The sequence below is a fragment of the Danio rerio genome, chromosome 23 (assembly GCF_049306965.1).
Source record: "Danio rerio strain Tuebingen ecotype United States chromosome 23, GRCz12tu, whole genome shotgun sequence".
Classification (NCBI taxonomy): Eukaryota; Metazoa; Chordata; class Actinopteri; order Cypriniformes; family Danionidae; genus Danio; species Danio rerio.
The window spans coordinates 15,922,989-15,948,190 of NC_133198.1; the positions used below are offsets into that span (position 1 = coordinate 15,922,989).

The following is a 25,202-nucleotide window of genomic DNA, read 5'->3' on the forward strand; positions in this document are numbered from 1 at the left end:
TGTTCATCCACTGAAATCTTCCAGCGAACTATTGACTATTCGCTGGAAGACTATTTTTAATTTCATAGAGTACATTTTACAGTATCGATAATGCCAATTTTTATTTAGTTTAACAACACATAAGTAAACAGTGCTATTCAACCTAGCCTAGTCTACTTTACTGAGGTGGAGATGGTTTTATATTCACATTGGTTCATTTTTGAACAATGACAACCTTTGATGCGCTCTCTATATTGTTTACCATGCTACTCTGAATATTCGCTCTGAAAAAGTATGCAAGTATGGCTGAATAATACATGTAAATCCTGCACACCACCAGCCAAGCACTAAGCATACAGTAGTCGCTTTAGGACAAAACGCGTGAGAGTGAGACCAGCAACCCTTGCATGCATGAAATATTGCACATATGACAAGTTTTGCTTGGTACACAACTGAAAATGCGCTAGATGTAATACAGTTTTTTTGTTGGTAATTAAAGAGTACAATAAAATGTTCTAACTGGTGAAAAGGGTTGGGTACCGAAATCTGGTGCCGTTATAGCACCGGTAACTTTGTAACCGGTGTGTACCGGACCGAATCAGCATACGAATTTCGGTGCCTAATTTCGGTGCCACTGGTGCTGCAACAAGGACTTAAAAAGCATCAAGGGGTGCATCAAAGGCACACATAGGTATGCTTTGTCACACCATCTTTAAACATTTAGTTTTAAACAACTTTGAGGAATACAGGCAGGTGATTTTGTTGTCAGACAGGCATTTGTTCTTGTTGCTTAGGGAATGGACACACGCAATGCACGCAGTACAGCGCATTTGGTAAACTCTCATCAGATCAACACGCATGATCACGTTCATCAAATTTGCTTAAACTAAGCATTCTAAAGCGTATTTTACAAGCAAGAATTCTGACACAGCAACGTTAGCAGATGCTTTACAAAAGTTGTATGTAAAAGGAGGAAACACATCAAACCTAATGACACATTTGAGGGCGAATGGAATCAATGCACCATCTCTGAAAGCTCGCAACATTATCTGGCACTTTCAATGAGTAAGTACTTGAACGCCAATGCTCCAATTTTAATACGATTAAGACAATACTCTTAATTACCTTAAAGGACCATAGACACCTGCATCGCAAAATGCAGAGGTTTTTTCTTTTCATTCAACATGTGGTATCAAATTCCATTAAAAGAGCACTCTTCCACCAATCCTTACTTAATGCTTGCATAAAATACCTCAGTTTGTCATGGGGGCATGAATGAAATGTTCCTGAATGAAACTGAAACTGCAGTTAAAGTCGAAAAATTTTAAATTGAACACCTGAAAGTACATGAAGCTCTGGAGGAAACACGGATAACGTGGTGATGCAATGCATTAATCGATCTATGTACTATAACATGTAAGACGGGATCATAAAAGGAACATTTAAAATGCAACTCATGTGATCACCTTAAATATATTATTGTCTTATTCAGATTAAGGCAAATCATTAGATTACTGATCCATGTAAACCATGTAAACATAGTCACAAGCCCCAACCCTAGAAAAAAGGTGTTCAGTATTTTGATGACAGCCTTTCCACAGGTTAGTATTAAGCTAATGTAACTTCATAATGCAAATCTTACATTCATGGTAACCAACAAATGATCAAAAGAAATACATTAATGTAATTCAAATACATAAAATATTAATTGATGTTTAATTTAAACTTAAATTATATTGATTTAATAAAATTATTTTTAAAAAGATTGTCAAATAAAAGATTTTTCAAGAGTCATCCACCATAATTTTGTGGCTCAAAAGTATCAATTCAGGCACCGTTTTAGCACCTGTACCGTTTTAAAAGTACCGATTTAGCACCGGTATTAAAATAACCCCAAACGATACCCAACCCTACTGGTGAATGACATGATCTAGTGATTTGTCTACTGCTATCTTCATGTTTCACGAGGCATGGCTTTGGACTAGGGATGCTCAAAATAATCGATTAACCGTTAACTGAAAGGGTGCTTTTGTAACCGATTAATGCTATCAGTTAAACGATTAAAAATATTATTTTATATATTTTTAGTTTGACTGCATATGGGGCCGATTGAATGCGCATTTGCGTTAAGAGGGGCATCTTTTGCACGCGGCTCATCCCAGAAAAGCAGTTTGTGTTGTCAAAACAACTACAGAGAACTTTTAAAGAGCATGGTTTCCGCTACATTCATTCTTCCATGTGGGGGGAGGGGGGAGGAAATGCATTCCTCCATGGCTACATTACCCATTCAAAACATTCAGTCATTGTTGTTGTTGTTTTTAATAGCGGATTATAAATCGCACCAAAGCATATTAAAAGGTAAGTGGATTATAACAGCACAAACTTTTTTTTGGAGGTTACGTGCTGACTGACTGACTGACTGACAGGTGTGCGATGCGTGAGGCCAGCAAATACGACGTAGCTTTCAGTTAAGATGAACACAGTTTCCATAATTATACTTTATTAATAGATAAAGTATGACTCTGTATATAAATCACTCTATCTTGCTGGAGTTTATACCCGGTTCACTTTACTCCAGGAAGCATTAATGCCGCTCTGAAGGTCTAATCTCTGTTTCAAGTTATCCAGAGCTGTATGACGGCAGAGAAGCGACTGTGTTTCAAATATATTATTCTTGCAGATCACCTACTGCAACTTTAAGACAGAATTGCAAGACAAATACTGTCAATTGTGAAAAAAAAGCTGATTTTGAAGAAGAAAAAACAGCCAAATTTAATGTATGTAGGTGTAAACCTTAAATTCTGATGTTTTTCCACAGAACTGTGGGATATAAAACCCCAAATTGTAAGTCATACAAGGGGCATAAAACTGATTATTTTCTAGCTTTTCTATATGTTGTTGAACTATCCGTTTAGGGGATAGTTCAACAAGGAAAATATTATGAAAAATATATCCATTTGAATCAAGCTCTTGGACATTAGTTCTTGTGTGGTGATAAAAACTGGTATTTCAGTTTACATATTATATTTTCATCTGTGATATTGGTTTTAGTTTGTTATAAATTCAGCACTTTTTGTTGTTGTTTTCTATTTATTTATTTTATTATGGTCTATCTTTATGTAGTTTATATAAAATTTAATTGCAGTTTAAGATGTTTTAGTGCATTATTTAATTTACATGAATATCACCCAAATGCCTACATAGGGTGTATTCTCTAACATTCAGCAGGCTGGGTTACACCAAAGCAATAGGAAAGTGTGCTGAGCCTCATTCTGATTTATTCCACTAATTACACTTAATAATAGCCTGAATGCATTACTAAAAACTTTGTAATTCAGAGTGAGTAAGATAGAGAAAAGAGGAGGTGGTGTCTTTTGTTTTATAAATATTCATCCACTTGTCTGGCTGGGGGATGCACATTGGGTGTAGGGCTGAATGGATGAATCATATGCAAATCGGCTGATAAACAGAGGCGCACATCTCTGTGCTCATTTGTCTGGGAGATAGAGGCTGCCGCCGGGTCTCGTAAAACCACCGGGCGTTTCTATCTCCCCTAGCTGTCATGAAATAGCCAACAGGGGCAAATTAACCTTTACAGGAGGGCAAAAGGTTCCATCAACATAACCAGTGAACCCCTGAAGCCCCTTAATGACACCTCTCGAGCAAATTAAACCACAAATTACCCTGTCCTCACTGTTTTTTTACCCTCCCGTGAGGGTCTTTGACTTTCTGGAGTCAGCTGGTACATGTTTCTGTGGCTTTTAGTTTCCAAAGGGAGTGCAGTTTGTTTAGATAATTTGCTTCTCAGTGAGGTTTAAGAGTAAAAACATATGACATGTCAACTTTTCTTATTTTTATAGATAAAGCAAGAGGAAATGCATAGTGAAGGAACTTTTAACATGCGTATGTGTACATTAACAAAACTCACTACACCTTAAAGGGATTTATTACTTCGGCTGTCTGGAATATTTGATTATTCACAACATTCCAAGATATGTTTTTTTTTAGATAACAACCTCTGAATAACAAAGGCTCATTCAGGAACTTCTAATCATCTTCACCATCAGTGCAAACGTTCACATGTATATTATTTATCTATATTATTTGCTTGTGTGTCTCTGCCACTTTTTTTAAAGTTTTAGAGTCAGCTTGTAACTGAAATTTACATAGCTTAATGTTTGCTCCATTCACTCTACTGTCATTTTCATATCTGTCAGCTTTGCCTTAAATTAAAGAATTAGTAATGTAGTACGCCTCAGAACACTCAAAAACATGTTAGCTCTTAAACTCTTTCATCTGTATATGAATTTACATAATACACACCCAAACCAGCTCTTTATAGCACTTGACAAGCGAAAATCATGAGACATCAAATTAGGAATTAAGAAGAGACAATTATGGCAACGAAACAAAATAAAAATATAGATGATTTGTTCAGCGATTCATTTGAATATGAAAAGATAACTAGATTCAGTACAGGCCAAGTGGGGCAGTTACAAGTAACAAAACACAATTAAATACACATTTTGCAAGCTAGAGAAAACAAGAAGGCATCCATTTTAATTGCACATTCATACACTTGTGAAATGGAGGAAGAAACTGATCCATGAACTGTGTACTGTAAAGTTCCTGTCAAGCTCTGACAAAGTCCCATACACCAATAGTCTTTTCTGATCGGTTCTTTAACAAATGACGAATGAATTCCTTGTTGTATTGCTGAATCACTTGTCAGAAAAATAACAGGAACACAGCACAAGGCTGAGGCTATAATGCTGAGGTATTTTAGCAAAATTAAACTTTAACCACTGACAGCCTCTTCACAGCCTCATCTCTGGGAAGAGAAATAACACTAACTTTCCCTCACACTTCAGAGCATAGTGTCTTCACGACATGATTCTCCCGGGATCTTCTACAGTCTTTGTCTTCTTTTTCTTTCTACAGTGTTTGTGGCCTGAGGGTTCAATTGTCCCGGTTTTGTGTGCAACAAATGGGCAGGGCTTGAGTTCTGTATCGACGTCACACTGACACAACTAAAGATTCGTTACTCCGGCGATTCATTTGAACCACTCCGAGTAGACTCTTTTATAGATGAATAAGTTTGAAACAGTGCACTTTCAGATTTAAGCCTTAGCTGGATATTTCACTTCACTTATAGCTGTGTTACACACTACATTAAAGGTCATTCTCGAAATCCCATAATAGGGGCTCTTTAACATGATGAAGGTTTTGATGTTGAATGTGGAAGATGCTTTCAGTTCTAAAGTTGTGAGGAAATACACACTGCATTTTTGAGGATTTTAGAAAAAACTCTTTTCAAAAGAGCAGAGGGATGTGCGTTTTATGATGCTGCATAACCACTGTGTTAACGATCTTAAAGCTCAGGTGCTTTTTCTGCAGGGTAGACTTTTTGCACACTGTCAAAATGTCAGTTACATCAGATGAAAGGGAGACGCATGCAGGACACATGAATAGAGTGCAAAACACTTGATGCCTATAGAAAACCATTTTAAAAAGGAACCTCTCACTGCAAAAAAAAAAAACCCAAAAAACAAAACACACACTCTGTGTGATTGGGGACTGAACAACCTTTCATCACTCTCAGAAAACATATCTGAATGCTCTCTAAAGACGCCGTCACAGTTGCCATGCCTGCAAACACAAGGTGAGACACAATAATAATTCTTTATACAAGTACAATTAGATATGCAAATTTCTAATCAGCCAATCACTTGGCAGCAACTCAATGCATTTAGACATATACAAATGGTCAAGACGATCTGCTGCAGTTCAAACTGATCATCAGAATGGGGAAGGAAGGTGATTTAAGTGACTTTGAACGTGGTATGGTGGCTGCCAGACGGGCTGGTCTGAGTATTTTAGAAACTGCCTTATCTACTGGGATTTTCACGCTGATAGAAAGGCAAAAGTAGCTCAAATAACCACTCGATACAACTGATATATACAGAAGAGCTACTCTGAATGCACAACACGTCCAAACTTGAGGTGGATGGGCTACAGCAGCAGAAGACCACACAGAGGGCCACTCCAGTCAGCTAAGAACAGGGAACTGAGGCTACGATTGGCATAGGCTAAACAAAACTGGACAATAAGGGACTGGAAAAACATTGCCTGGTCTGAGGAGTTTTGATTTCTGCTGCGACATTCGGATGTTAGGGTCAGAATTTAGGATCAACAACATGAAAGCATGGATCCATCCTGCCTTGTATCAACGGTTCAGGTTCACTTTGATCCCATTAGTACCAATTGAACATTGTGTCGTACCACCTACCGGTGTATTGTTGCTGACCATGTCCATCCTTTTATGACCACAGTGTACCAATCTTCTGATGGCTACCTCCAGCAGGAAAACACACCATTTGCTAATCATCTCAGACTGGTTTCTTGAAAATAATAATGAGTTCACTGTACTTGATTGGCCTCAACAGTCAATGGATTTCAATCCGATAAAGCACCTTTGGGATGTGGTGGAACGGGTAATTCGCATCATGGATGTGCAGTCGACAAATCTGCGTGACGCTATCACGTCAATATATACCAAAATCCCTGAGGAATAATTCAAGTATCTTGTTGAATCTATGCCAGGAAGGATTACGGCATGAAGGTAAAAGAGTGTCCAACCCGGTACTAGTAAGGTGTACCTAATAAAGTGGCCAGTAAGTGTATGATATAGATTTGTAATGTCTAATAACTTTTCATTCACACTTAAAAGAACATATAATTGTAAGTATTGTAAGTATAGTAATGCCCCTGGCGTACATGTTTATTAGTTGTGGGATCAGATGTTCTTGAATTTAGAATAAAATTTTATTTGAAAGTCTTTTATAATTTATTTAAGAGGACATCTATACGCACATTTTTCACAAAGACTCCCGATTTTATGTCTAATTTTTACATTTTGTTGCATGTAGCCATGTGAAGGATAAAGTTCATCCAGGCTGTTTTTGTATTGTATTGTTTTAGCAAAATAAAGCCCTTGCATTTTTAAAAAAAGGCACTAGCATGCCATTGGCTTAAATGGACAGAACGCCACACTGAAATACTTTGAACAGACCCTCAACAGTGCTACTAAATCTTGAGAGTAACAGAGCAAACCACTGCAATTACCAAATGCATGAAGGCCATGACACACTAAACCAACAGCCGCTGAACTGTTTGGGTTTGGTTCCGCACCATTGGCTTCATCTGGACCTCTGTCTGTAGCTTTTCATATGACTGAGTGTGGTAAATCGGCAACAACGCCTGGTCGGTGTGAAAGATCGCTCTGATTGGCAGTTCAGCTTAGTGGTGCACTAGAAGTATATACCAAAATGGTAAGCGAGTAATTCTCTTCCACTTCCCCATTTTGAAAGTGAATATAAACTACTGCTTCCAGCTGGAATGGAGAGTTATTTTCTCTAAAGCAGGCACAAAACATACATTCTAGCTGATTGTTTTGGACTGCATCTCTGTAATGTCTAAAATCTCTATGCAACTATTATTTTTTTCAAGGACTGAAAGTGTGAAGAAAGTGCATTTGCAAACATGTAATACCACCTTGTTTTTACAAAGCTTTAAGTTTGTTCAACAACACTTGATTGCAGTGCTTTACTAGGCGAGCCTTTTCTTTAATCAAAAATTAATTTAATATCAGCAATCTTTGGTCAAATGAAGTCAGTAATGCCATCAATAGAGTCTGAATGCTAAACATTCCTTAGCTATATGTTTGAAAAGAAAAGAAAAAACGTGCAAGAACCACAGAAATTACATGTGGTATGCTTAACATTCAGTCCTCAGATCTGACTTGTGTGCGTTTACGGGTCAGAAGTCAGAGAGTAGCCTCCTCCTGACCTCATTACCGTATCTCTCTAAACCGGTCTCTCTGTTCTGTCATAAAGAGGTCAAAGCCACAGCCATACATTATCCACAGTCCATCAGTCACTTTCTTTATTCAGTGGCTGTCAAACACACACACACCATTAAGTGTGTCTTACTTCCTTAGTCAACAGCGTGTACAACGCAGCAATTACAGCCTGCTTTCTCTGACTGATTAGTCCTCCTTTTCTGGCTCATTTAAAGTGTCACTTCATTTCTGTCCTAGTTTGATTCGTGTCTTAAGAAGGGATACACTGTAGAGGAAATTTATTGCATTAGGCAGTATGTTTGTATTTTACACTTAATCTCCACCACTTACTTACTTAAAGGATTAGTTCACACGAAAATGAAATTTACCATGCAGTGTGCCCTAGATGGAAGTAATGTTTAAAAGGGGGAAAAGTGTAACAGAGGTCAGCTAGTTGGAGCTGCGTGGGTAAACCTCAATCTTCTGGCCTCAAGAGGCACATTAGCGACTGATGATGGAGGCTGTGGTCTTTAACATCCTTGTTTGTGTGTTGACCTACAATGATGGAAACACCAGATTTAATCCTGCAGAACGAGTTAAGTTAGTGTTAATTAGTATCATAACCAGAATAAATGTAAATATTGAAGGGATGGGCCTAAAAAAAAAATTAAAAAAAAAAAATCACAATATCATGTTTCATATCATTTGGTATAGATAATTATTGATTTTTTTTAACAAACCTTTAGTAATATTAGTTTTTTTTTTATTTAACCACATATTTTAATTTACCAACATTACTAAGGCAAACAGTTTAAATAGTCAAAAGCAAAAAATATTTTAACAAAATATCTGATCTATTTATAATAAAAAAAACATAAGTGTAAAAGAGACTCTTAAACTTGATAAATAAAATGTTACGAAGTGTGTGCAATGTTGATCAACATCTGTAAGGTGTCAATAATAATGATACAGTAAACCTCAAACTCTGTCAACAAAACAAATTATGGGAATCAAATCTGAGCTTTCAAGTAAAGGAACCGACAATCATTATTCAAATGCATCCTGAACATTACAAATTGTGAGGATGACTAAAATGAGAAGAATGACTACATTATCCCTATGTTAAAGACGCTAGCAGATGGGGAGCTAGTGGATGGGGATGCACAAGAAAAGAAACCAAAAAGCCACTCTGGTGACCTGAACACATCATTTTTTATTTACAATCTCCTCACTGCTACTATATGGCACTAATTTTCTCGTGTTGTTATTCTGACCTGAATTCAGAATAACAACACAAAAAGTAAAAAGCACTGCAGTGTTTGGGTGTGCTGTGTTTGGCTGCTGTTATCACTGAAATGTGTATATTCAAAGTGTGAAGCAGATTGGTTAGTTCTACTTCCATGAATTGAGGTGTGCTCGCGGAATTCAGAATAGTTCAGATGTTTTTTTATCAAGGCTACCATGTGCGCATTGTGCAAATTGTGCGCCTCCATTGGAAATGACAAACTTACACCCTAATCTTATTGGCATTCCTTCTAGGGTGCACGCTCAGTAGACACATTCAAATAAAACTATAACCTTCATACCGAAACCTCATACCAAATTTTTTATCATTACTGACAGTAGCTACGTTTCCATCCATTTTTATGTGTATTTTGGACATGCGAAAAAAAAAATTATGAAAACGCCAAAAAAAAAGATGCGCATACATTTTGAAAATGTGCATAAAAAAAACATTTGCGCATAACTGTGCAGGATAAACTTTTCATTTAATAAGAAAAGATGGGCATAAACTGGGATATAGACACAGTCTTACCAAACAAAGTCCAATATGCGCATTAAAAAAGGTCATGTGTTTTCATTATAAGAGATAAATCAGTAGGCTGTGCATACTGTAAAACATCTGAAATGTTGTTTTGGTCTAAAATGCTAACCATTCTGTTAACCTTTTTAGTATTAGTGTAATTATATTACTAATTACCTCCAGAATCAAAAGCGTCTGCGCTCTGCGTTTCACGCCTTTAAATGCCATCGCGCATTCACTGCATATCAGGATTGCCTTCTGAGGCACACGTCATTTATTAAATGAAGAAAAGATTCATGCAGCTTCTCTTACTGCAGCAAATTCCGTTTTTTTACTGTTGATATTTGGCGCCAGTTAATGAGGAAGTGACGATTTTGTTCGCTTTGACTCGTTGGATGGAAATGCTACTTTATTCGCCCACCTTTTATGCAATAATCTAGTTTTGTGCATAAAGTTAATCCGCATTTTTGGATGGAAACATAGCTAATGGTGTCAATAAATACCAATATCGATTTTATTGCCCAGCCAAAACATTACGTTTACTGGATTGAGTGAAATGGTGACCACCTGGTGAATACAGAGCATAAGAACCGCATTTCCCTTGCTTCAGACACATTAGTATCTGATGTTAGATGCTACCAGCTTTAACTGCACATATATAGTTCCAAATACTGCAGAATACACAAGACGTATCACTAGTATAGTTTTGAATGGGAAAAAAAATTGAATGGTCAATATGGATGCTTTATGCGAATGAAGCCCTGCCTTCTAGTTAATGAGCCAATCATTGATTGATATAGACTGATGATTCTCTTTGGGAGGGGCTCGATCCTCTTGGGTCAGCAAATGCACTAAAATCTCAGGGAATACTTGCCAAGCTTTAAAAATTTTAGCTCCAACTTGCCTCAACACACCGGCAAGGATGTTTCTAGAAAGCCTAGCGAGAGCATGATTAGCTAGTTCAGGTGTGTCTGATAGGGGTTGTAACTAAAATCTGCAGGACACCAGCCATCCAGGACCTAGTGCGACCACCTTGTTTCAAACAAACCAATTACAGTTTTGTAATCTGTGTAAAATTAGCACAGGATCTTTCCCTTTGGACCTTGTTCTTTTAAATGTATTACAGTCTCTGCCATGTCAAAACAAATCCCATGATGGTAACCACTGTAATGCATTTTGTAAAGGATTTGTCATGTAGAATAATTTGGAAATGACCTCAGAAGACCAGTGTGAATGAATGCTGCATTATTCAGAGAATGATATTATCTTTAAAGTAAGTTATTGATTCTTAAAGGAATAACATAGTTTGGACAGCAGTATGACATCTGATTGTGTCCTCAAGAAACTAAGCATATTGGTTTTGTGAATTACATTACTTAGGGTGCACATTGGCAGTCAAACAATGCAGATTTGTCTTGATTTAAATCTTCAGAAAATTTTATGAGAGAGTTGATTCTAAACCTAAAATTGAATCATAAGCCTGGTTAAACAGATTTAAAGAATTTGATGTTACCCAATTCAAAAAGATAAGAAAGAAAGATGGCCACAGAGTGAAATGACTTCCCTTAAAGGAGCTTTGATAGTTATGCTGGTGTCATGATGGGAATGAGGTTTGGGGGTTAGGCTGGAAACCTCCCTTCCCAGGCCACAAGAACCATACTAGTGACTAGGGTAAAATCTGTGGCCTGCATATCATGCTGGAAATTGAGGCTGAATTATACTCACCAGAGTAAGTACATACAACCTATGATGGTTAAGCTGCTGTCATGACATGTATAGGTAAACAATAGGCTCTTTGCACAGCTAGAGTTTTAAAGCCATAGATAAACCTCCAGTAAAAGCTTAATGTGATAATCTTCAATTTTACAAGGTTGTTTTTACAGCATCGATGTTGTAATGTATTTACAATACATTCCGTTAAATAGACTTAAGCAATTGTTGATTTGTTCAAGCATAAAACGAGATGAAAGACCATGTGAACAATAGCACTAGTCAGTAGCTAGTAAAATACTGGGGTAAAATAAACTGTCATATTTTGAAGACATGGCGGGGGAAATGTAATTTAATGCAGTGCTTCTAGTCCAATCTGAGACCCACTTCATATTGTATATCTAACAGGCAGTGAAGATCACAGATTTTTAAAGAAATCAGATCTCTTAGACATGACAATTTTGTAATGGAAATACAGTTCACCGGAAGCTCTTGGGCTGCCTGGCTGAAAATTAAAAGTCCATGTGCATATAGCCCATTGCAGTGGGATTGGCGGGGAATGGAGGATAGTAAAAAGTGAGCAGTTTACCTGACATCCCTTGCTTAACAATTGTGCACTAACAACTGATGGGGCCATGAAACCCCCTCGTTTCAGCAGGGTGTTTTCACACCTCTACTTTGGAAAAAGTCAGAAAAGTGGGCGTGTCCAGCTCTGTTTAAGGGGGAGTGTCGGAGGAAGAAAAGAGGCTTGGTGTGGGAGTGTCTATTTGGGCACGCTGAATTTCAGAGTCAAAACACACAAACACAGCGGACAATGTGACTGTGTTTACATGGACATCTGTTGTCGAATTATTTGCCAAATTATTAAATGGTGGACTTTAACTGCAGTTTGGCTCTTTCATTCAGGGAATTCATTCATGTCCCTCCCGACAAACGAGATATTTGATTCGAGGATCTGCTCTAAGCGTGTATTTTTCATGCAATGTTTGATACCGCACGGCGAATGAGAGAAAAAAAAACTCAGCATTTCCCGGAAACTTAGATGCACACGGCAGGTAGCGTCAGAAAGCCGCGTGTGTTATTCCGGTCACAAAATCCAACAAGAGGTTATAGCTTGGTTGTAACTGTTAGTGCTAACTTGTTTACACTGGTGTAATAGTTTGTTTGATACGAATAAAATACGAACTGAATAAACAAAGAGCACTGGTCGCTCACTTACCAAATCTGTAGAGACAGGACAATCACCAGCAAGTAGAGCCGCGTCTTTATTTAGAGGAGACTACAAGCGAATCCGGATCCCAGCGTTTGCAGATGAGAACAGCTCTCAGGTAAACAATGTTCCTCCTTAGACACGTAAGTTATTGTTGTCGCGCGTCACGTACACTGTTAATCCACGCGTGAGTCTGCGCTCTCACAGAGAGAAAATGAAAACAAAACTTAACGGCAGCAAACTATAAAAGCAACACTTCACGCTTGTTTTACCAATACAACGTGGCGTCTCTGCCGTCTACACTCTGACAGCAATGAATATTAATGAAGTTGCACAATAGAGCGCGCTGATTGGTTTGAACCAAGCCTTACTCATGCATTAATGCAACACACTGTAAGACGTAATAAGACTCACTCTGGCAGAGACGCCCAGTCTGCACGCTGGAATACACGCTATTATCTCATGACCGTGACGCAGCTTCAAAAATTCGTTTCAAACCGGAAGTACGAATTTGCTTGAAATAACGCAAAAACAACCAATTTACACTTTTTTAGTGAAATATAGGTGTCCTAATAGTGTTTTTAGCAGTGTGGGACACATATACGACTGTCAACAGCTCAAAAAATATGTTTTGGTGTTTCGTGACCCTTTAAGGCTACTGCCTTTAAAAGCTTTGCAACAGCCCTTGAATTGCTATTCTGGTGTCATTAAACAAGAAAATGAGGTTTGGGGGAAACTGTGAACCTTCCCTTCCTAAACTTCAAGTAGGCTGTGAACTGGACTTTAGCATTCTTGTTAACATGCACACCTACTACACAACAAATGCAGCTTTGAACCCTGCTTTGAGCAGTGCTAAAAAAATAGTCTGGAACTGGAGGTGTTACATTTGCTATGACCTGGATGGATGTGACATTCTGGGGGCTGAGTGTAACGGAGATCAGCTGATAGATGCTAGAGGCAGAGTTCCTTGTGAATGTACCCATCTCACATTCCTAGAGACACTGGTTTAAAATCCCATTTGGATCTGTGAAGTAGTAGAAACTACAAGGTTCACAAAAAGAATATTATAATCACTATCATAATAATAGTCCACATGATTAATAACACCTTCTTGGCTACTCTTCAAAATTTCGTCTTTTGTGTTCTTCTGAAGTTAGTCTGGCATTCTAGTTTGTAAAGAGAGCTTCATTCTTTGGTGAATTATTCCTTCAGGATAAAAAAAATTCTAGCTGCTTGTTAACAAAAGAAGGAATTTTTAATCAGTAAAACCTCATTATTAGGCTTTGCCTGGATACAGATTAAATTCCTCCCAGGTTAACCATGAATCCCTGTAGAGACCAGTCATGCGAGAGAAGTGGTAATAAGAGATGGTTCATGGAGGAGAACATCTCAAAATTACAATCACCTTGATAACAGTCCATTTCCTTCCAAACATAGCATCTTTGTGGAGAATGCTTGTAGGGAAAAGGCAGATTAACTCACCACCAGGGAGTGTTTAAACCAGTTGCTGACAGTTTCATGCACCTTTAAACAAACTCCCCATCTATTACTGCTAGAACAGAGATATGGCGGAGGAACCAAAACAGATGTTCCTCAGGATCTACAAAGGGTACATTTAAAAACTGTCTGTGTGTGTTTTTGTCTACCCATGCTTCCCATGCTCCTGTGCTTGTTTCTCTCCTTCCCCTATCTTGCACACAAACAGGTGTACACTTCTCACAAACAACTTCAAATCAATATGGAATCATCTCAGAACAAGGGGGTATGGAGCCTTGACTTGAAAACTTTGCCACCCTGACACAATAAAGCATTGGTATGTGATTGCTGAGATTTCTTGTATAGTTGTTTATTATATTTCAAGATTTTGCAGGAAAGTTTTCTCATTAGACTCTCAAATATAATATGACTTTCTGGTTGGGAATGCACAGATATTTGGAAGAATGCACAGTGCTATGGAAAATGCATACTGCTTACTTATTGTTCAAATTGTAACCTGCATGATTTAAGGAAATTAATTTGAGATTCAGATTCAACAAAAGCTGCAATTCTCATCATCTCAAACACAGCGTTGCAATCAGAAGTAAATCTCCTCCAAAAGCCAGAGGGCGCTCTCATTCAGAAACGATCTGCACACCGCAACCATTCATTCTCCTCCGGCTTAGTTTTTTTATTTATCAGGGGTTGCCAGAGTGGAATGAACCCTCAACTATTCCGGCATGTGTTTTACTCAGCCAATGCCCTTACAGCCGCAACCCAGTACTGGGAAACAGCCAGAAACTCCCACACAAGCATTTATACACCTAATTCACTTATAGCACATGGCTTTGGACTGTGGGGTAAACCACACAGAAATGCCAATTGGTCCAGCCTGGACTCGAATTAGTAACCTTCTTGCTGTGAGGTGCTAAACACCAAGCCACCGTGCCACTTATCACCGCAAATATAACGCAAAAAAAACAACACTGAAAATCAAACAGAGCGGAGGATTTAACTGCTTTTATTGACTCAATGTAAAAACAAACACAAGACTATGGAACCATCTCAGATCATGATTAATTTCAAACAGTTGACTGAAGTTACGAGGAGTAAAAACTTGTTATTTTAAATGTAGTATTTTCATATGTTTTCGGGTGGACCCCAACGCAAAGCTGTAGTGCAATGAGTAGCATTAAAAATCACAGAATGATTATCTTCAATTTCTGCAATATTTTGCATAGCTTGTCAGTGAACTATGGCTCTGCATAGTAAACACTGGAGCTGAAGATCTTTGCCCGAATCCGAAGGACCCTGAAGGGACCCGACAGGTTCGGCCCTATTTTCTATCGATTTAGAAGGTGTCGGGCCGGGCTCCGGCTTGCAGGGTAAATAAACGATGCATTTTGATTAGCATGAGAAAGCAATCAAATTGTTTGTTACAACATGAAAACCCATCTCTGCAAAGGTAAAAACAAATTATGATGAAAAAGTCAATAAGAGCGAACTTTGCGGAGTGGGAAAATGTACAGCAAGCCGACAGGGAAAATGACAAGGTCACTCGCTACATTATAACAGCTATCAGGAAAAATCAAATGGAGGTTCTTGGCTGGTGGAAGAAGAACAAACCATCTTACCCTATGCATGCTAAATTAGCCAGAACAGTATGCATCCCGACCAGTAGCAGTAACAGTGAAAGGGGGTTTAGTGCTAATGGGTGCAGCATCAATGAGCGCAAGACCACGCTAAAGCCATTTACAGCGGATTTAAAAAGTGTTCCTCCACAAAAACACATTTACAAAGCCTTTACTCTTGGCGAGTAAAGGATTTTTGTATATTAAAGCAAAATATCAAATCATAAATGCATAAAGTTGAGTATATGCTGGCATTCTTTTGCAATTCAACTTCTCTGTCGCTCTAAGGCCGGATTGTAAAGAAATGTGGCGAAACAAATCCCGCAGAGCCTTTATCTTAATTTTGTTATTGTAAAGTATCTGTCATAATTTAGAATCTATTTAAATTATTTAATTATTTGTTAAATAAGACTTATTTTTATTGGTGTGTTAGCCAATTAAAAGGCTATGTGAATGTACCTAGGCCTATTTATAGTGCTGAGATGTTACGATGTTACAGAGGACTTTCTTCATTTCTTTGTTCCAACTTCTAAGTGGAATATACGTTTGTTATAATGTTAAAACACGTATAAACAACTCATTCTTGAAAAAAGGCAAAGGAGCTATGTGCATGTGCACATTTGAAAAATGTCTGGCTGGCAGGTTCTAGCTTTTAAAAAGCTGTCAATCAAAACGAATTTGTCGGGCTTGGGCCGAATTCTGTCAGGCTTAACTTTTATGGCCCGATTACACCTTTAGTAAACACTGCTCGATCTGAAGTGTTGTAAATTTCCTACTGATTACAGAGCCAGCTTTACTGCCAAAATGCGCATGAATATCACCATCGATAAATCCCCCAGCCCTAGTCAAGGTTGTGGGTTAGATTCTCAGATAAAGACCAACTGATTAACTGTACCCTCAATGCAATTCAAGTAGATGTGGATACAAGTGTCTGCTAAAAGCATAGAAACTACTGCACTAGCAGATCTTTTCTTCCAAAATATGACTTCACCCAAGTCCAACAGATTATACTCCACCAGGCTATCAGTAAATATTATTAATAAAAGACTTTTAGTTTTAAAAAAACATCTGTAACTTTGAGTTTTCTAACATCTTTCCACTGAGAACAACACATGTGGGAACAGGAGTAACCGGCAGACTCCTTTAGCAAAGTCTGTGACATCAAGATAATAAGATCTCATAGCAAGACAGAGAGCAGAACTACATCAAAGCCCAGGAATGTTTCCCCCCTGAGGTGGCTAAAATGAAAGGAAGACGGACCCTGTCAAGCTCAGGAAGGCCAGAAGGTCTGACAGTAGCTGAGTGTGTGTGACGTGCAAACATGCATGTGGGCCGAGGTGTATTACACGCCTGTCTTTAGGGGGCAAGTGTCAGCAGCTTTTTATTGCCTCTGTCAGTGACGCTTATGGGAAGAACTGGCAGCATTACACAATGAGCGCCACAGGTACCACAGAAAGAAAATAAACGGCTACTTCACAGCTTCAGATTTGAATGAAGAGTAATCAATCTCCTGCAGCCGTTTAACGTTTGTAGGCGTACAATGCCTGTTTGCGTTGTCATGGATCAGTTTAGATGTTGAGGCTGGGATTGTGAATGGGGGAGGCTGACTAAAACAATGCAAAAAGCAGCTGCAAGACTCTCTGTATGGAAATGAGGATGAGCCACTCACTGCAGAACCATGATGGCAGAGATTCAAGTCAATATAACATTTCACTGACAAACAACTTCTACGAACACTTAAGCAAGGATGGAGTATCCGATGAAGCGAATCAAGCTGCAATAAAGATTAAGCGACAATTAGAGTATAATAGCTTCTTGGAGAGACGAACATCTCTCTCTTTGACAGGAACATGGGTAGATCTAACTAATGACTAACCACTGAAAGCTTCTGCCAACTCTTTCTAAAGTGTAAACAGATCAATTTAGTGTTGAGGGGCAAAGAAGGGGGTCTGCACGGAGCCCTGCTAGGCACTTTCACATACTAAACTATTGTTCAAAAGCATGTAAACACAATATCCTGTGTCAACATAAGGTGTACTCACATTAGGCACTGTTGTCTTGAACCATACCAAGGTGCAATTGTCCCCCCCTCTCCTTGCACTGACATTTCATTTTTTTGCCTTCTGAGCCTGAGCAAGCTTACGTCATCAATGACGCGACTGTTCAGTTTAACAAAAGAGAAGCACTCTCGCTTCCTACAATGGAGACTGCTTTAGTTATATTGTTTTTTATTTTAACTTATTTAATTTGCAGTGACACACAGTCAAAACTTTTGCTGAACAGATCCACCATTTTTGATGCTCATAAATGTACATAAAAGTCATTGTGCTGCACTTATTAGAAGGTTTGCTGAAGGTGCAGCTGACGTGCAGCGAGGTGTTTGCATCTTTAATAAACTACGACAGTACTTATTCATTAAAAACTAAGAATGGGTAAAAATATATCCATATAAAACAGTCCCTTAAAAGTGACGTCGGGTCTTCGGTTTTGTGCTCAGTCAGGCGTGCTTTGCACTCACACTACAAGCATACCATGCCAAAGGCCAACTGAACTGCGCTCCGGCGCACCTCTCCCCACTGGGCCAGGGCATGCCAACTGAACAGCACCTGGGCTCGATTCAGAGGACTCACACTTGCCAAGCAAACTGGAAAAATGGGGGTCAAATGTGTCTGGGCATGGTTTGGATAGCCTAATGTGAGTACACACTTAGTCAGGCGTTTACGGAAACTGATGGTTGTCATAGTATTTCTACCTGTCATGAGTTCAGGGCAGCAAAGTCTTAGCAGGTTTTTTTGTTTGTATATTAATAATTCCTCACATTTTATATAGCACTTTTCTGGACACTCAAAGTGCTTTACATGTTTTGGGGGGAATCTCATCCACCTCATTCACCACCAGTGTGCAGCATCCACCTGGATGACATGACAGCAGTCATACTCTGCCAAACCGCACACCACACACCAGCTAATAGGTGAAGAGGAGACGTGATAAAGCCAATTATGATATGGGGATAGTTAGGAGGGTATGATGGACAGACGCCAGAGGGCAAATTTGGCCAGAATGGTAACTACTTTTTTAAATGACATCCTGGGATTTTTAGCGACCACAAGTAGTCAGGACCTCGATTTAATGTCTCATCTGAAAGACAGCGCATTAAATTCGGCTCACACTATGCGATTTTTTAGAATCCTGAACAATTGTAGCATGTCAGACTGCATGAACATAGCTCTCATGTCACACTGTAAGATCTCAGCTGTCATACAGTCAGCCTGAACAACAACGAAGACGCCCCAAACAAAAAAGAAAACTCTCCTGGAGTATGACGTCATCTACCCATGACACTTTCACTATTCTGCGTTCTGAAATGAGTCCTCACAACAAACGCAAACAATCTGTAGAGGCAATTTTGCACACAGCATGTCTCAATATTAAAACTAAGAAGAAAAATAATTTTTTTTTGGTTTTGACATTTCCCTGTCGTCATTTGAATTGTTGCATGGATCGCGTCATCAAACTCTGCGCTCCTATTGGTTGTTGGATTGACGCTCATTGCAGCTGTTGTCACACTGCAGCAAAGTGTCTGAAATGACACTGCCAGATCTTCATTGGAGGAAAAATCTTATCGCAACAGGCACCAAGCGGCTGTCTGTGAACATGTCAAACCAATATTTAAAGATCACAGATTTTAGCCCAGGATTTCAGGAATCTTTTAGGATTTCCCCAAATGATCTTAGATGACAAAATCGTAGCTGAAATCTCACAGTGTGAGCAAGGCAGAAGTATAGAGTCCCCATCAATATATTGGGGTGTTAGCGCACACACATAGACCACAGGCTCACTACCTAGCTTTCCCATGTGATCTCCCATGCAGATACTGACCGGGTGCAGCCATGCTTAGCTTCAGTGGGGGACCATATGAGAGTTGCAGACAGTTAAGGCTGATTTATACTTCTGCGTCAAACGGCGGCGTATGCTACGGCGCTGACGCATAGCCCTTCGCCGTGGCCGTCTGCGTCGCTGACGTGCACCTTTCAAAAAACGTCTGCAGGTTCCTGCCTCAAAATGAGCGAGTTTGAGCCACTTGTACATCCCGGAAGTGTTCAGGAAAAGCAAAACAACAGAGAAGAAACTCGACACAGAGGAACATTTACACCTCACTGCCAACTAGCGTTTCGGAAGTGTAAATGCAGACCAACAGAGACAGTGCGCAGAAGTATAAATGCACAGCTACGCACGTTGCATGCGCCGTGGGTTGCGCGGGTCACTTGACGCAGAAGTATAAACCAGGCTTTAGCTGTCAGTGATATTAATTGTTGAGGATACTAGAGAATGAACTTTTCCATATCAATTATGAAATATATTCAGTGAAATTGATTTGCAAATATTAGGTATGGCAGGGATTTAGTTTAAAAGTAAAAAGTTTTAGTAGAAAAGTTCATGATTGTACAGTGGTGGACCTTAATGCAAGCTTAACACAAATTCTGTAGGCTTTCTGTTTGCAGTTTTGAAAAGTTTTGCATATATAATAGATGACAACATTGTCAACATGGTTCCCATTCACACAAAAGTGACTAAAATTCAATTCATTCCTCATGTCAGGTCAGTAGGTGGTGATATCAGATTGTAAAAAAAATAAATAAATAAATAAATAAACGCCTGTACATACAGTCCTCTAGTCCACTATTATTTTTTGGCTTTTAAACTTACCACTTACTCACACTCAGGTTGTTATAAACCTTTCTGAGTTTGCACAAATGTATGTTTTACATACAGAAAACAACAGTATTGTCTCATAAAAACATGATCTATAAAATCAAAAGGGTTCCAAAAAAACAAGCAGCTAAAACATATTAAAAATGCATTTTTGGGTAAAATCATTGCCATGTAAATATGCTGCAAAACATTGAAAAAGTCTAAAAAACATATGACCACAGATATTGGTCAATTTCATCAAAAGATTGAGCTTTGATATCATCTGATATGGTCAAACGTTAAGTTGGATATTTTAATCAGCAATATTAGAAAAGAAAATTTCAATTAATTCATGCGTGATAGGATATTTATGGTCTTACAATAACAATTCAAAAGATGTTTTGAAGTTTCACTTTGAATACTACCCTTTATTATCATTATTAAAATAAATGTTGCATTTTATAGTGTATCTTAAAATATAGATAACCATACAATTACATTTCTCAATTTACTGATTATTATTATTATCATTATTACTATTATACAGTATTGTTAACATGTTTCGCATCTGATTATGTTGACAGACTGAATGAACACAACTAATCCGAAACATAATTTTAAAATTTCACAGCATTGCATTCTGTGTTGTCCCTGTACTAGGAAAAAAATCACAATGTAACAGTGCAATGCGAAAAGTTGTCTGAAGCTGCATTTACTGCAAAAGCACTCAACTGGTCATAAAAGTGTCTTTTACAACTCTGAGCTCTTTTATGAAGGGGAACAACTTAAACACATGTTCCATCTTAACTCAGACCGAGACAAAAGAGTTCAAGCCTACTCATTACTGAATGCTGGCTGGGTGTTGAGCATAAATACAAACAACAACAAAGCGACAGACAGACGTACAAACAGACACTCGCATACATAATAAAAACTCATAATTATGCACATTGATCGGAAAACAAACTCACCAACTGAAACGTGCACAGAAATATAAGGGTGCACCGTCCGCTGCAGCAGCCCATTGTGTTAAAGCGAGATAATGAGATCCTGAATATATGAGTCTTTCAGCATAAACTCCTAAACAAACACAGTGAAGCGCGTCAGTCTCTGTCCGACACAAAGCGCCTCCGTTCCCATTGTTTCCAGCGGCGGCACTCAGTGAAACACGCGTGGAAGTGTGAACGCGAACACGGGCGGCGGGAGGAGTGTGTGTATGTGTGTGAGAGAAAGACACGGGTGTGTGTGAGCGAAGTGTGAAGAAAGAGGCAGAAGAGAGACGATGAAGAGGGTAAGAGGGGCGGGGGTAAGTATCAGCAAAGGGGGTGTATGTAAATCACAAATGTGTTGTTCGCACACGCGCGCGCACAAGCTGACTATATAAACAAACCACCGGTGCGAGCTGTGTTGTTTCAAACCCTAAGCCTGTAGGAAATTGCCTAAAGGAATCGCAGCATTCCCGAAAATTAAAACTTACACTAAGCATGAAATGTTTGTGTGGATTATGGCCCCACAGTGGGATCAGTCAGCTGGTTGGACAGCTGAGAGCTGCCCTAAACCCCTCTAAAACCAGTCTAATCAGGCTGGGAAAACAGATAAGAACAGCAAACAAGATTTTAGGCAAACATTTAAAACTTAGCAGACCCTATTGGAGAAATCTTTTCCAAGAGATGACAAGAAATAGGAATAATTATGATGATTTATTACACAATTAAGTTATTTTCTTGCAATACTGAGCTCACAACTCTTAACTTTTTTGTGGGACTCTTGCTAGAAATGATGTGCTATAATGTCAAGATAAATAAAATTATTTGCACTCGTGTTTTAATAGTTTTAGATATTTTCCAATTGTTGAGAGAATATTTTTAAACACATGTTTTAACATAATATAGTTTTAATAACTAATTTCTAATAACTAATTTCTCAGGCTGCAAAGAATTCATGCCCAGATTTGACAAAGTTGACACAGCAGGCATTTATTCGGTACTGGAATACAGCATGTGGGCCAAGCATGGCCCGGGTTTGGCAGAGGTGCGCTAAAGGTGAATTGAGTAATCAAAGTCAGCCGTAGTGTATGTGTGTAAATGAGTGTGTATGGGTGTTTCCCAGTACTGGGTTGCAGCTGGAAGGGCATCTACTGTGTAAAACATGCTGGATAAGTTGGGGGCTCATTCTGCTGTGGCGGCCCCTGATTAATAAAGGGACTAAGCTAAAGAAAAATAACTGAATGAACACTAGGATTTGGTTTGACTAAATTAATATGTTATTTTGGCAAATTAGGAAAATAAGTCAAGTCTTTGGACAATTGGTATGTGTACAGTGTAAATACAGTGTAAAACCCAACAGTCATCTGTATCCAATGAAATGTGTAGTTAACTTAGAATTTACTGAAAGTTAATTCTACTCATTTGAAAAGAGTTTTAACCTCAGTGTTAAAGTTAATGAGTTCATTAAGTGGTTAAGTATGTGTTGATTGACCTTTAACAATATACAGCTATATTTTTGTGTTTCTCTTAAGTGTTTCTGCTTGTTACAGCAGGTGTTAATCATTAATGCTCAATCAAAATTTTTAATTATCTCATTATTTCAACTTAAATGGAGTAAGTTCGCAGTACTCATCTAGATTAATTTTAAACTCAAATGGTTTGTAGCAATCGGTTTCTCTTAAACAGTTTGAGTAGCCTTAACTTATTGGGTTTACAGTACTTGGTTTGAGTTCTCTTCATTTATCAGGTTTTACTGTGCTCAAATTGCTTCATGTACTCAAATAGATTAAGTTCACAGTACTCATTAGGATTTAGTTTTTTTATTTAAATGGTTTGTTGCAATCGGTTTCTTCAAATGGTTTGAGTTACCTTTACTTTTTGGGTTTTACAGTGTAATATTGACCTTAAAATTGTTTTTAAAAGATTAAAAGTTGCTTTTATTCCAACCAAACTAAAAATAAATATTTTTTTTTATCCCCAGAAGAAAACACATTATAGAAAATACTGTGAAAATTTCATTGCTCTGTTAAACATCACTTGTGGGAAATATTTGAAAAAGAATACACATTTCACAGGAGAGCTAATTTTGACGCCAGCTGTACATAAAATAGACTTAATATCACACTTTTAACAAACTCAAAACATCTTAATTTTATATTTCTTAAAATTTTGACTTTCTATATGTATTGTTGTATTGACTTGATTTTTTCTCACATTTTGCTATAATGTTTTCATGCAATTCTGAATTTATTCTTTACCCAAATCTGAGTTTAAGTCAGATGAATAAAGTCAAATGGGTAAAATAAAGTAAAAACTAATATAAATTTACATGTTTTTTTTTTTGTGCATTGTGGTTATATTTCACAATTCCTATTTTATTTATCACAATTCTGACTCGATATAGAAGAACTCTGATCTGAATTGTGAGATATAAACTCAAAGATTTTTAAAAAATAAAGTCTGAATTAAAATTTCAACTTCAAAATAAAGTCTGAAATAAAAATATCAAACATTTTCTTCGCAATTTTTGCTTTATTTCTTAGAATATTTTTATCTAATTTTTTTCAGAATTGGAACTTTATTTCTCACAATTGCAAGTTTTTTGTGTCTCAGAATTCTGACTTAAATGAGATTCTGATCTTCAATTCAATATTTTTTTTTGCATTTTTTTGCAACTCTTTTGCATTTCTGACTTTTTCACAATTCTGAATTCAAATTCTGAAAAAAAATATAACATAATAGGTCTGAACTGTGTGATATTATAACTGTATTGCGAAGCAATTTGTTCAGTGTGTCACATTACCTTCATTTGCTCCAACAAAAAGTTAGAATTGTTATATATAAACTCAGAATTGCAAGAAAAAAACGGCAGAATCCCAAAATATGAACTCAGAATTGCAAGAAATAAGTCAGAATTGAAAAATACCCTACACATAATACCTCAATGTTTCCAATATGGGATGAAAAGTTTCCATGTTAAAGATAAAACATTGATACCAGAAACTGACCTTTATGTGTGTCAGTTGGAGAAAACAAATATATCATGTGATCATATTGTATCATTATGTACTTTTATTGATTTATTTGAGCTCTGGTTTCCCCCACAGTCCAGAGACACGTGCTAAAGGTGAATTGGGTAAACAAAATTGGCCGTACTGTATGGATGTTTCCCAGTACCGCATCCGCTGTGTAAAACATATGCTGGATGAGTTGGCGGTTCAATCCGCTTTGGCAACCCCTGATGAATAAAGGGACTAAGCTGTAGAAAAATTAATGAATGAATGATTTGTTTGACAATTGGCAAATATTACGATCACATCAACAATGGGTGCAGTTACAATAACAACAAGGTTAAAAATACACCTTAAATATTTTAATGTTTAAATATATACTTTATGTTTTTTCATAGAGCTTAGGCAGAAATTTTTACTTATATCTCCAGCTTCATCTGCTTCAAAGTAGTCTTGCATAGTCACTGGTCTCCGACTCAATGAAGTTTATAATCAAATTCAAAGCGCCATCTGCGGGTCGAGTCTCAAAACTACACATTACTTGAACAGGCTTTTTTATTCACTTCAACTGTTTTACTGTTTGAACTGACACATAAATAATATTCTCAAAAATAAGACCGACGCACATTTAGTCCATTAACGTTGTCTTTAAAGGGATAGTTCACCCAACAATTTAAATTCGGCTGTTATTTACTCATCCTCCAGTTGTTCCAAAGCTGTTTGAGTTTCTTTCTTCTGTTAAGCACATTGAAAGATATACTGAATAAGGATTAAAAACAGCCATTGACTTCCTACTTCAACTATGGATGTCAATGGCATGTCTTCTTTTTCCAGCGTTCTGCAGAATATGTTCATATGTTCAT

The 25,202-nt window shown here is 37.8% G+C and overlaps 1 protein-coding gene and 1 long non-coding RNA gene across 4 annotated transcripts in view; both read right to left on the reverse strand.

Moving 5' to 3' along the window:
- The window catches only part of nkain4 (sodium/potassium transporting ATPase interacting 4), a 140,565-nt gene extending 118,965 nt beyond the window's left edge, over window positions 1–21,600 (reverse strand). For 2 of the 3 annotated variants that reach the window (XR_012398205.1, XM_005161981.5), the window contains exon 1: window positions 21,314–21,600. Coding sequence is in view for 2 of the 3 variants with exons in the window: in XM_005161981.5 (XP_005162038.1) it covers window positions 21,314–21,367 (54 nt within the window). In the remaining variant the exon portion in view is untranslated. 3 annotated transcript variants of the gene reach the window in all.
- Window positions 8,575–15,821, reverse strand: LOC141380589 (uncharacterized). The gene is made up of 2 exons (XR_012398870.1): window positions 12,617–15,821; window positions 8,575–12,536 (listed from the first exon to the last, which is right to left on the reverse strand). It is a non-coding gene; the product is annotated as an uncharacterized lncRNA (long non-coding RNA).
- Window positions 21,601–25,202: the final 3,602 nt, after the last annotated feature.